Below are 12,778 nucleotides of genomic sequence, written 5' to 3'. Positions count from 1 at the left end.
TTCATTCCCACATCCAGGAAGTTGAGTTCTAGGAGCAACTTCTTAAACTAGTCAAATTTAACATGTATTGTTACAGGCTTTCTGTGCGTTTTGCAACAGCGTTCTTCTAAGCCTGCTAACTCTGCCTCGTCCCTCGGGGGAGCCTTCGGGAAGAAAGCAAAACTGTGTTAAAGAAGGTGGAGGAGGTGATAGTTAGGGGCTGGGCCCACTTCAGGTAAATTAAACCCTGCTCTGTGACTGTAGTACAGGCTGATGCCAAGAATGGACAATGGGACCATGCACATCATCAATGCTGACCCTGCAGCGTGCCAGTGTAGCTGTAGTAACTCCTTTCTGTGGAAATCATGTACCTGGTTCAAAAAACTTCCTGCAACTGATCTCCAGTCTCTAGACAGCATTGCTGTCATTTCCTGAGCACAGTGAGTGGTGGGACTGGGCCTTGCTGTAGTACTGACTTGCACCCTGGTACCTGTTTCTGCTTTTTTACTTTTTCATACGCTGGGGGAGGACACCACAACTTGGAAAACCTGGGGTTCTGGTGATTGGAGCTCAGAGCTGGAACCCAGGACAGTGCTTGCCTCTGGGCACCCTCTCCCCTTTAGTGAATTACATGCCAAGTACTGCAATACAGATGAAACATCATCCCATTCTTTTTTTATCCTGCTCAAAACTGTACTTGCAAGTAGGATGCCAGCCCTTGTTCCACACCTGCCTGCAACAGTGTGGGTCAGGGCAGAGGCAAAGGTCCAGGAATACCAGGCTTGACTTGGCCCCTGAGATGTACCTTGGCCCCCCAGCCAACAGGCCATAGCTGTGCTGCCCTGTGTTTTTCTGGAGCATGGATGGAAACAAAACACTGCAGCAGCACTTAAAAAAACCAAGAGAGTACTGATTGAACAGTTATTTAATTTTTAGATAGATAGTGTAGTTAGATATGCAGTTACAACTCCCATAACAGTTGCTACAAAAAAAAGCACATACAATACCCAGAGTTAAATTTAAAAGCAACTAGTCATTTCGCATGAAACAAACTGATGAACTGAGCCTCTATGCTAGAACTAGCTTTTGTAAATAACGTGGTCAGAAACAATAGGGAGAATGATAGATAAAGGGCTGATTTTCTTCTCAAAAGTCATCATGGAAGCAGAATAGTACCCCCTGGTAAAGAAATTTTCCAACTACATAAAGCAGGAGTTAAAATTAGAACCTTCTTAAAGCAGGGTTAGGGTTTGTGGGTAAAGAGAACTAAAAACTACATTAGGCTCCAAACTTATGAAAAGTCAGTATTTAATTGTAGCTAAGTGTAGATACTTAAAAGTCAGCAGAACATCTCCTGTTCCATGATTATCACAGTGGTTATAAAAAGATCACGTTTTATACTGCAGCAAAATGCCAGGATGCTGCAGTGTTTTCAGGAACATTTAGGAACTAGAATAATTTGCAGTAGGCTAGTTTTTAAAAATCAAAGCGCATTAGAAGTCCTATAACAAACCCGCCCCTGATGCTTAATTTGTAATTTAGTACCTCCTCCTGGATATTGTTTATATTCTAGTGAGTGGATAAAGTTCACTGACAATTTTTTGTGTGTAAAACATCACTATACAATATTAGAAACAAAGTTTTTGAATTTATAAAAACAGAACGTTCTGGTGCATCAAGCCTAACCTACAGTTTCTCATTTTTCACCTGCCTAGGGAGCGCCTCCACAGTGGGGAGCGAGCATGCGGAAGTGCAGTGCTGTTTACTTCAGCTGATGTGACCCAAATGCCAGAATGCAACTTCACCCAACAGCCATGACCATAAGGCGTTGCCTGCTTTACCCTTTCAGGAGCTTTGCCTCCCTCCCTGTCGTAAACAGACACTCACTTTGTGCAGGCAGCCTTCGCTAGAATCGCTGCACCCTGAAGAGATGATACACAGCCACTTAAAGCAGGAAAGCAACGCACTCCCGCCCTGCAAAGCGCCCTGAGTGTGTGTTGCCTGCACTGCACAGAGGGGAGGCAGGCAGACCCCACCCGGGTTTCAGTGCAGCGTACAGCTGTAGGCACTAACAGTAGAACAGGTGAAAGGCTAAAGGGAATACACGTGGCACACTGTTCTTGGAACAAGCCATTCTCCCTCTGGAGACACGGCCAGCTTTCAGGAGTGGAATGCAAAGTCGATCAGTACTGAAATCCCTATAAATGCAATGTACCTGTTAAGAACATGTTTTAGTCGCTAAAAGTAAAGGAAGTACGAGACAAAACGAAGATGTGTCTTGGGATGGTTGGATTATGATGAGAAGCCAAATACCGAAGATGCCTCTTCTGGTTGCCAATGAGTATTGTTTTCCCAGTTTTCCTTTCAGACCCAGACCCTCTCAGTCTAACTACAGTAGTACTGCATCCTGTTAGTCCGTCGTCTTTTCCGTGACTGAAATTCCTCAAAGAAGTGCTGAATGTCTTCTCTTTTAACCACCTAGGGGAAGCAACATGAAACCCAAGTTGTGGTACAAGAATTCGATTAAACGATCCTTTTTTTTTTCCTTGCATGCATCCCACATGTAATACACAAGGCATATAAAAACAAGTATCCTGAAATCTCTCTGACACAGCTTGCAAAACAGTTTTCCTGTTGTACCCAAGAGATGATTAATGCCCAAATTCTCTTATAATGAGAATACAAACACAGAAATGAGCTCCCCAAAGGTAGAACAAGCACACGGAGCAAAACTACTGATGGTATTTTTAATGGGTTTGACAACTTGCTTTTATCATCAGAAAAATTAACACAAAGCAAGATTTTCACTAGCTCACTTCACTCATTGCAATGTAACTAAGAATGGCAATTTAGCAAATAAGCCAACAAAATGCTTGTGTGGATTAATAATAGCATGAAAATTCCTCCAGAAAAACAACTGACAAGACTGTTTGCCAATATTTAGTCAGTCCTTATTCTTCTAAGGGTTTAAATTCAATCTAAGAAAAAACAAAGGTTAAGAGCTTTTTTCCTGAATACTTTTCCTAGACCAACAGAAGTTTCATTTAAATTTCAGAACTGCTCTCAGTACTTTATAGACCGATTTCTGTAAGGTTCCTGTTATCTCTCAGCAATGTCATTAAGGAAATAAAACTTAAAATTGCAGTGAAATCAGGGATTTCTAATTTCTACTGCAGTGCCAACAACCCCAGGATACAGGAAAAAAATATTTTAACATCGATAGCATCACAGTATTCAACACCCACCCCTAAACAGTACTTTAAAACACACTTTCTGGCAAACAAATTCTGTGAGTTGTGCCTTACCGTTCCCTCATCTGCAAATCTCCTGAGATAGTCCGTCAGTTCTGTCTTTAAATCATTGTATTCTGGATGGAAAAGCAAAGGCAAGGGAAAGAAAACAAAAAAACAAGAAGGTACCCAGCTTTAGTTTAACACAACACTGGCTCAAGAAGACAACTTGTTCTACTTCCTCTTGTCATTTGTTAGATTTACTTGAGACAAATCTAGGTTTGAACTGTATTAGAAATAATAATAATAAAAAGAAAGGCAAGTCCATGTAAACATGAGAAGCCTAGTAATTTATCAGACTCGCCTACACAGTCTGATTATCCGTTCAGGTTAATCTTCAGAGAAACGTATAGAAGTTCAGTCAGTGAATTGCTCCCCTGCTCCCAGCTTCCCACTGCAAAAGCACACATGGGTCATTCTGGGAAGTCCTAGCCTGGAACTCAAGATTGGGCAAGTGTCCTCACCAGAGCACAAACCCCTCACTCAGAAGAGGGAAACATGGCTCCCGTTACAAAATACCTCAAAATACCCTACTGCCTTGTCAATATACTCTGCGGCAAAGCTGCCACGGGGCACCCTGCACCCCAGCTTCACACAGACTGGCACTCGCCCAGACAACAGGAGATTACCAAAACAACGGAACAGGGTAAGACAAATAAGCCAGACAGCAGAAGTATAAATTAACATTTAAATATTCACGTTACAAAAAATTACCATCAATACAATATCTAAGATGTTAAATAGAGGAAATATTCCCACACCACGTAGTTCCTCGATGTAAGTTAAAGTTGTAACAGGCTGGAGAGGACTAACTTCTCTAGAGTAATCCTGATTGAGGTGGGTGTGCAATCTGTCATACACTCTTCTACATGTTATTAAAAAATAGTTTGACACCACTCTGCAAGACCTGATGCTAATCTCTTATTGGAAACTGTTCACTTAAAGTGTTATGGTAGATTCTAAAAATGAAGTTGTATTTACCACAGATGAGTTCTACTTGCTGGACTCTGTTCATGCTGTTAAGGGTGTCCATTAAAGGATCTCTCCGCTCTGTGTCTTGGTCACTGGTACCTTTATTTTCGTAAGCCAAGACAGTGTCACATTCATCTGTCAGGAACTGGACTTCAAGCTCTGAATACATTTTCTGGAGAATAAAGTAAAATTTACTGTCACGTTACAAAACTTCTCAGGTGGAGATGCTCTTCCCCAATCCTTTTTGTGTATCGCAAATAGTAACAATAAAAATAATAATGTGCATTTTGTATCCAGCATTTCAAGCATCTCCCCATAACGACTTCCAAAGCAATACTGGATTTAAGCAGCAAAGAAAATACAAATGTTTAGAAGCTCCTTCGTGCTGTATTAATTCCAAAGGATTCAGTGTGTTTCTTTATGTGGGGTGGAAGGGTTTTTTAGGTGTTTATATGCAGAGTAAGAATGTTTACATAGATTTTATCTACAAGCTTCTCTTCAGAGATTCTCTGGGAGCTCCTCCCTGCCTCCCCCACGTCAAGGATGGTGATGAAGAGAGAATACATACCAAACAGTCTTCACAGGTGCATAATTTGCTTCTCCAGTTTGATGGCCAAAAAGTGGCAGTGTCCTTTTTTAAAAATTCCTTGCTTTGGAGTTCCTTCAGCTTGCAGACTGGCTCCTCACTCTTAGTAACCACCTGAATTAAAATGAGAGTGTTCAGTGCTCTATAACATCAAATACACTCTGTCCTTTCCAGCATGTCATCTTCCTTATGCAAGATTTTTCTTTTGTCTCAGACACATTTATTTTTATAAACAACCTATATTACCATTACATCCACATCCTGATTCTGACGTGGTTTTAGCAGTTTCCACTGGAAATTTCTGTAGAAATTTACTGCAATAGCCATAAATGTTTAAGACATCAGAGCTGGACTATCATGCAAATGCAGCTACAATGCATAATACTCCTGTATTAGAAAAAACTCAGAAGTTGCCACAGTGTAAAGGCCAGGTGGCTGACAAGAAGGGATGGATCTAACCTATCCACAAACAGACGTTACATCCTTGTCACCCACTTCTGCAAGCGTGTTCCACAGCCTACACTGTACTCCACAGAGACCGCGCATTTGCAGTGTCAGCAACTGAACACAAAAACAGACTGAAAGCATTTACGTCTTCACTGAACCTATACAGAAAGAGGTGGGCTTTACTTCACCTATCATCAGCATGAAGATGTACAGGACAGAAAAGAAGGTACATTTTACCTCCGGACAGGCAGACCCAGAGCTAGTGGATGGTTCATTAAACTGTTCCACTTGCTTTTCCTCCTTCGTTTCTTGGTGTTCCACTTCACTTTCTTTTTTTATTTCTTTTTTCTGCTCTTCACTTTCCTCAACCTTCAGGACAATCCCTTCATCTTCAAGGGAGTTCACTTTGGTCAAAGCAGGAACTGGAAGATACATACCCTCGTAAGTGAAAATTCTGTACTAGACAACGTGCAGGCTACCACAAACATTCTCTCTGCTTTATAATGCAGTCCCAAAGAGCATCTAGATCACTTTATACAATGCAGGGTCCTGGATATACTCTACAGCTGTCCAAAGACACAGTGACCTAGGTATACAGAGAAACGGCTCCCTCCTTCACCGTAGTCTTCTTCACCTACCATGCTCCTAATTCTAAAATACTCTGCTTCCCAAAATCTAAGCCTTAGGAGAGGGTAAAGGGTATCACAATTTGAAATAGTTCTGTACTAAGATGCTTGTCCTTCTTGACACCCCTTGATAGCTATCGCAGGTTCAATAGCTGTCGCCTACTTTTTTGCTGACTTGGTGTCAGAGTCCTTCACTTTCTCCAGACGTGCACACCCCAAAAACTCCATGTCAGATTAACTACGCTAACCACTTCCTTATTTAAAGCAAGTTTTTCTTTTGATGTCAATTCAAATGTGGGCCCTGTGACATAGCTAGTTAGAAGAAGGAAAACCAAAAACAAACAAAAAACACCCATTATGTACTGTATTTACATTAGAAGGAAGAGAACTCCAGGTAGGCCAGTTTGGAATCCTTAAAATTACCATTGAGATTTCTGGCACATAAGCAATCAATCACCAGCTGGTGTAAGCAACATTTAGGAGAGTACATGAAACTAGCTCTTTCCAGAGAAATCAAGTCATCTACCCTTCCAATCCCAAAGAGACCACATAGCAGACAGAGGCCTGGCATGACCACAGGGAACACATGTCCTGAGCACAGCCCCAGTTCTACTCAGATTAAGGTTTTACACATTCATTTCAGGTCACTCTATCACTCACTCTTCGCTGCTCAGAGCCTCTTATACTCAGCTGTTTGCCTCACTGCTTCCCTTAGGATGGCTCTTCAGTTCTTTGATCCAGTTTAGAAATTAAGTTCCTTGAGACAAGTATTAAATCTTCATCCATCTATGTGCTAGCACATCTTTGATAAAATAAATAAAACAGTGAGCACCACAGAATTAAGATTTAGGAATGAGAACTGCATATTTTTTTTTTTTAACAACACTTACTGCAGCCCCACATGTTCCACTGCTGAAGGCGACTGTCCAATATAATGAGTATCATTTCTCCAACCACTTAAAACAGTATTATGTCATTAATCAACCACGTATGAGAAATACATGCTAACAAAATATTGGCTCAGATCTCTCTTAATTTTCTTTACCTGCTAATTGCGATGCATAAGCCCATAGGAAATGGCAGTGATTCATGCAGGCTTGGCACACCATTTCATGGAAGTCTCCACTTTCAGGGGGAACTGCACCAAGATGCTATGAAAAGAAACAAGCACGCAGCAGTGAAGCATTCGCTGCAAATTAACAGACTCAACTCTAGGTTTAGGGGAAGTAAAACATCAACTGCCATCACATTTTCAGCACAAGCGTACACTCCTGCTAACTTTCTACAGTGATTATCAACATAATTTAAAGACTGGAAAGAGATGACCAAAATTCCAGGGAAAAACTGAAATAATTCTCTCTTTGTCTACAGCCTTTTATGCCTTTTACATACCCAGAAATCTCAGTCCTATCTTTATCTCATTTCTAGATTATATTCCTCTAAACTGTCCTAAACACAGGACAGGTGAAGATACCTCTTGCGCACTGCACATTTAAACTCTTAAATAACTTTTTATGGTTGCTTCCCTATGTGTAAGAGATTGTAAGTCTTCGTATTGATCACATACTGAACATGAGAATTAGGTCCCAAAGCTCTCCATAAGCTGGTGAGAACTATTTAGGCAATTAAAAGCACTTAACGGCTTTCTTTTGAAAAGCATTATTGCAAAGCTTACAGTAGGCAGCATAACATTCTTCATACATACATATATACAAAAGAACCCTATAGTTTACCTACAGAACCCATAATTGAAGCCAATGATCTTTTTTTTTTTTATTCTTTGATCCTGCAACTTCAAACACAGAATTTCACTCATGCCCTTCAAGGCACAAGAAGCTGAATCCTTAATGCTTTACACATTAAGTAGGACATTCACTGAAGTGCTGAGCTGCTTTTGAAAGACTTTCCCAAAGTCTGTAGTCAGGAACCAACAACACAGTTTGTTTCTTGCTACTTAAAGGAATTACAGTTTAAAAAGCATTCTTTTGAATGAAGAACTATGCAGGTAGTTGAATATGATGTGACTGAGTAAGAATCTTTTTCTCTGCTGATTGTACCGATTAGAATTTTCCAATTAGAGAGACAGTTATAAAGTTGTTATTTTTTTCTGCAGTGGTAACCTTCAAAAAGGTAGAACTTTTCCTAGGTTTTTTGGACTGGAGCAGACAGCAGTGTAAGATTAAACTTTCAATATTCCTTTGCATAGGATGAAAAGAAATACCTTAGAACTCATGTAACAATCTTTTGAGAACTACAGCAAACCTTCCCAAGTAAGAACAACCATACAAACTTGACCGACAGTAACTTATTTCTATGCAAATGGAAATTCTGCTACTTATTCCTTACCCTTCCATGGAACCAGTCTTCACAAACTATGCATTGGATCATCTCATCTGGAATCTAGATGAACGGTCATGTTATTAGCACTAATAGCAACCGCCAGAATCTTTCACAAGCCTCAAACTGCAGTATTATGCAAAGTCTGCTGAAGTGAATTGCACTTCCCTCTTTACCCACACACAGGGAGCTGTCATTAATAAGTAGTTACTGCTTCATTAGTCAGTTTGCTTCCCTGAAGTTCAACAGCATATGTAATTTGTTGTATTATCAAGACTGTGGAAATTCCCACTTATTATTACAAAACTAGTTTTCCCAGTAGAACAAGACATTCTCACACAAAAGAGCTGATACAAGTTAATACACTATCAGTATCTTTCCTCCTGTGAACAGAAATGCATGAACAGGCAGCTTAGCAAAAGAAAGGTATTGATATTCATGATGTCATCAGGTTTATACAGGGATGCCAGAATCCTAACTTAACTGTCCACAATGCAGTACAGTACAAACTGCTTTGCTATGAAACAATTATTAATGATTTCTCTAGAAATGTCTAGCTATCTCTGAACTTCAGAGAGCTGAGTTCATCAAATACTTTTTTGTATTTGAAAGACTTGTGCCTTCCTTATTCTTTAAAAACAACTAACTTCCATGACTGCAAACAAAAGTGTGTGTGTGTGCAAACCAAGTGGTATATTTTAATACTTCAGACAGAGAAAAAGCATTCTGACTACTGTAAAGGAAAGCTAAAGTCAGCGCTACAGGACAGACTCTCCCATCCCACAAGCCTTGTCAGAGCACTGTTGCAGGCACAAGGAAGCAGATTCTAGTCTCTCCTAACATGTGCAATGTGTTTATTCTGCGCCTGCCACATTCCTCAAGATGATGAGAAACCCACCCCCTAAGGGAACTCTGTAACTTTAGAGAGAGGAAAGCAGAGAGAACTGCAGCAGCATTTTGTCCAAATGATGGTTTGTCCTCCTCATCTGTCTTTAAGACATAAACATATTCTACCATTTAAAAAAAAAACAACTGATAAAGTAATTATTTTATACAGCACATGACAACCAAAAGCAATATGGAACATATGATTTCTTAAGGTGGGATCTTCCTTGTAAAGCAGTTCAGTGACCGCCCTTTGCACAATTTTGCGTAAATACCATCTATACATAATTACCGCTGGTTTTTTGTATTTCTTACCTCATCTTCAGGATCAGGATAAGGTCTTTTACAGGTACAGTATAATCCATAGAAATTGTCATTATACTTATTTCCTGAATTCACCTTGCCCTTCTCCTAGGAGAAAAGGAAAACAAAGTCTCAATAGACAATGCAGTGAAAAACGTAAGACAGAAAATACGTATAATCTAGAGAAACCCAATTCCTGTTCCACTTTAGTTCCTAAAAGCAATCACTATACTCATCAGCATGAAAATCCAAAATGAAAGATATTATCCAGATGCCTATTCTATACAGCTAGCAGCAGAAAAGGCACTCAAGGAATACTGAAGTTCAAAAGAAAAGAGGAAAAACAGTCTTTCCAACTTTATAACAAACAGCAACTGTGGTGTTTGTTAAGCTACCACTAATCCAAAACAATATAAGAGTCTTGATCACCAACCACACCCACCTGCTGCCACTATAGCAACATCTGTCAATTTATTGTGCACCTTCCCTTCCGTGTTTTTTTTTAAACATCCAGATTGTGATCCAAACCCAACTTTGTTTCATCTTACCACTGAGCTTCCACTAAATTCATGTCATATAAGTCTCACTCTACAGGAAAGGATTATCTAAATTGCAAAACATGCTGAATGAAATTCAATTACAGGTAATCCCATTTAAAAAAACCAGCTAATACAGCTGCAGCCAGAGGGCTTCAGAACCGCATGTAGTTGCAGCCTAAGGCCACCATCAGCCCCTGCAGAAACAGCTGTGACCATTTATGATGTTACTACAAAACGCCTTCTAGTACTATTCTGACAAAGGAAGAATGGACAATGCAAGCACTGGCATCCATTAAATCAGCCAGATTAATGGACGGATGCTGAAGGTCGCTTAATCTGTACAATTGATTTTGCACTGAACTGAAGGAGGAACAACCACGTGATCCATTTCATTGACTCAGATGAGAAACATTAACATCTTAAAATTGTCACAGGTGTCTCTGTGGGTATCACTCCACTGTAGCCCTAGGCTGACTAGCTCTGGATCCATCCCAGTCCTGCCAGGACAAAATGGGCATACACAAAACCACTTGCTGTTTCTACTTTTGGATTATTACTACGCTGGGAGCAGCACTGCAGGCAAGCCAAGCAGCTTCCTGTCACTGCTTCCCAGAAGATTACCAATTACTTAACGAGCCCAAAATGCCCACCCATTATGAAAGCACAGGGGGCTTGATACAGTAAAAAACTATCCCATCAGTAGGCTCTGGTGACAACCTATCAAAAAAGATCAGGGCACTAATGCCACCACGAAGAAGGGGAGGAAACTGTCCCTTTGACAGCAGCACAACCCCAAATTTTCTTAATGTAACTGCAAAACTGCACCCTAAAAGGTTCTCGTGAAACCAGCTTAAAGCTAATGAGATAATTAGCGCAGGCACCACGACATGTTTCTGGCATTACACTGACCATGGATGCAGAACTGCTGCATTCATGGATGACAAGGATCAAACATTCTCTCTCCTGTCAACGTTTCCCTTTGGTCCCTCAACAGTTTTATCTCCTGCTGTAATACTCCTGCCTTGTTTGACTTGCTAGGAAAAGCAGAAGCATCGCATGAGTCAGCACTGGCTGAGGCAAGGCACCGACCTCCCAAGACTGTTATTTTGATTCTGTATGTATGAAACCTATGTCTGAACTTACTGGGAGTAACTTGCACTGCAGATTTTTGAACTTGCTATTTCCACAGTCACAGCGGAAGTTCCTGGAAAGTAAAACATAGGATTTCAGGTTTTTTATTAACCGAAAACACATTACTTTTGTGTTCATAACAATTCCCAGCAGTTTATTAGGAGCCATAAAAATATTCTTGCAGCTATTTAAACAATAGCATCAGTCAGAACTGGCCAAAGGGCCTTGCAGCCTTACCCTCTCACATAGCATTCTTGGCAGATCTCGGCTAACGCCATCATTTGCAACAGCGCTTGGCTGGGAGACCGCAAGGGCACAGCTAACTGCCGGTGCTGCAACTACCACACTCAAAACCGCGAGCACGCATTGGCAGAAGAGGAGCGTGAATTGGTTCGTTTCCGAAGGCTAGATCCGCGCAGCTGACTAAGCTCTTGCCTCCTCCTCAGACACCTAAGCTCTCGCTCAAATGGGGCTGGCACGCCAAGAGAACGGGGGAATACGGGCACCTCAGGGACCCGACCTCAGCTGCCTGTGCAGTTTTGCTAGAGATGGTGTATTTTGTATGAGGTACACGCTGGAACGCTGTCCCACCTCACCGAAACGCGGAGGAGGCTCTGGGGAAATTCCCCTGTCTAACTCACCTCACACCACAGCCCCCCGAAGAGCGTCCCAGCAGTCGGGTCCGGGAGGAGAAGGCAAGCGGCGACGGCCAGCGTACACGCCCCGCCTCGCTTGCCCGGCCCGCGTTTCGCTCCGGGGCGGCTGTGAGGAGCCGGGAGAAGCTCCGGGGCGGCTGTGAGGAGCCGGGAGAAGCTCCGGGAGACGCCCCGGGCCCAGCGCGCCGCAGGCTGAGGGGACTCGATGAGCCGCCGCCCCCACCCACCGACCGCACGCGCGCCCGCGCGCTTCCCGCCGCCGGGACGGGCACGCGCCCGCCCCCCGCCCCGTCCCGCCCCCCTCCCCTCCCCTCCCCTCCCCTCCCCGCGCGCGGCGGTACCTCTTGGTGTAGAGCTCGAAGAGGCGGTGGGTGCCGTGGCACTCGTAGCTGCAGGCCAGGCAGATCCCCGCCGGCTCCCCGCCGGGCGGCGTGCAGGTGCTGCAGGCGTACAGCGCCTGCCTCTTCACGGCGCCCTGCGGGGCGACACCGGCGCGGGCTACAGGGGCCGCCGGGGGGGTCCCGGTCCCAGTCCCGGTCCCGGTCCCGGTCCCGGCCCCGGCCCCGGTGGCGGCCCCGGCCCCGCCCCCCTCACCCCCCCCCGGGGTGCCCGGCCCCACCCCCGGCCGGGCCCCGCCCCGCCCCCCGCGGCGCCGGGCCCCGCCCCCACCTGGGAGTAGCTGCAGCGCTCGTGGTCGCTGCCCCCCAGCACGGCCCGCGCCTCCTTCTCGAGCTCCTCGTTCTCCGCCAGCACCTCCGCCAAGGAGACCACGGGCTCCTCCGCGCCGCCCCCGCAGCCGCTCCCCGGCTCGGCGCCCGCCGCCGCCGCCGCCTCCATCGCCGGGACGCGAGGCCGAGGGCGAGCCGAGGCGGGAAAGACGCGGCCGAGGCGCCAGGGGGCGCCACAGCGGAAGCGGAACCGCCCGCCCCACGTGACCGGGGCCGCGCGTCACGGAGGGGAGCGGCGGGCGCGGGCGGAGGGCACGTGACCGCGGGGCGGGGCGCGGCGCGGCGGGCTGCGCGCGCTT

The 12,778-nt window shown here is 44.2% G+C and overlaps 1 protein-coding gene across 1 annotated transcript; it reads right to left on the bottom strand.

Moving 5' to 3' along the window:
- Positions 1–886: 886 nt before the first annotated feature.
- Positions 887–12,716, bottom strand: UBR7 (ubiquitin protein ligase E3 component n-recognin 7). The gene is made up of 11 exons (XM_049828739.1): positions 12,421–12,716; positions 12,093–12,226; positions 11,108–11,168; positions 9,438–9,533; positions 8,247–8,300; positions 6,946–7,051; positions 5,512–5,696; positions 4,810–4,941; positions 4,251–4,413; positions 3,285–3,346; positions 887–2,457 (listed from the first exon to the last, which is right to left on the bottom strand). The coding sequence occupies exons 1-11, from the start codon at positions 12,586–12,588 to the stop codon at positions 2,365–2,367; spliced, it is 1,254 nt and encodes a 417-aa protein (XP_049684696.1). The 5' UTR covers positions 12,589–12,716; the 3' UTR covers positions 887–2,364.
- Positions 12,717–12,778: the final 62 nt, after the last annotated feature.

The sequence above is a fragment of the Accipiter gentilis genome, chromosome 25 (genome assembly GCF_929443795.1).
Source record: "Accipiter gentilis chromosome 25, bAccGen1.1, whole genome shotgun sequence".
Taxonomy (NCBI): Eukaryota; Metazoa; Chordata; class Aves; order Accipitriformes; family Accipitridae; genus Astur; species Astur gentilis.
The sequence above is the reverse complement of the archived record's forward strand: the minus strand, read 5'-3'. Positions and strand labels throughout refer to the sequence as shown.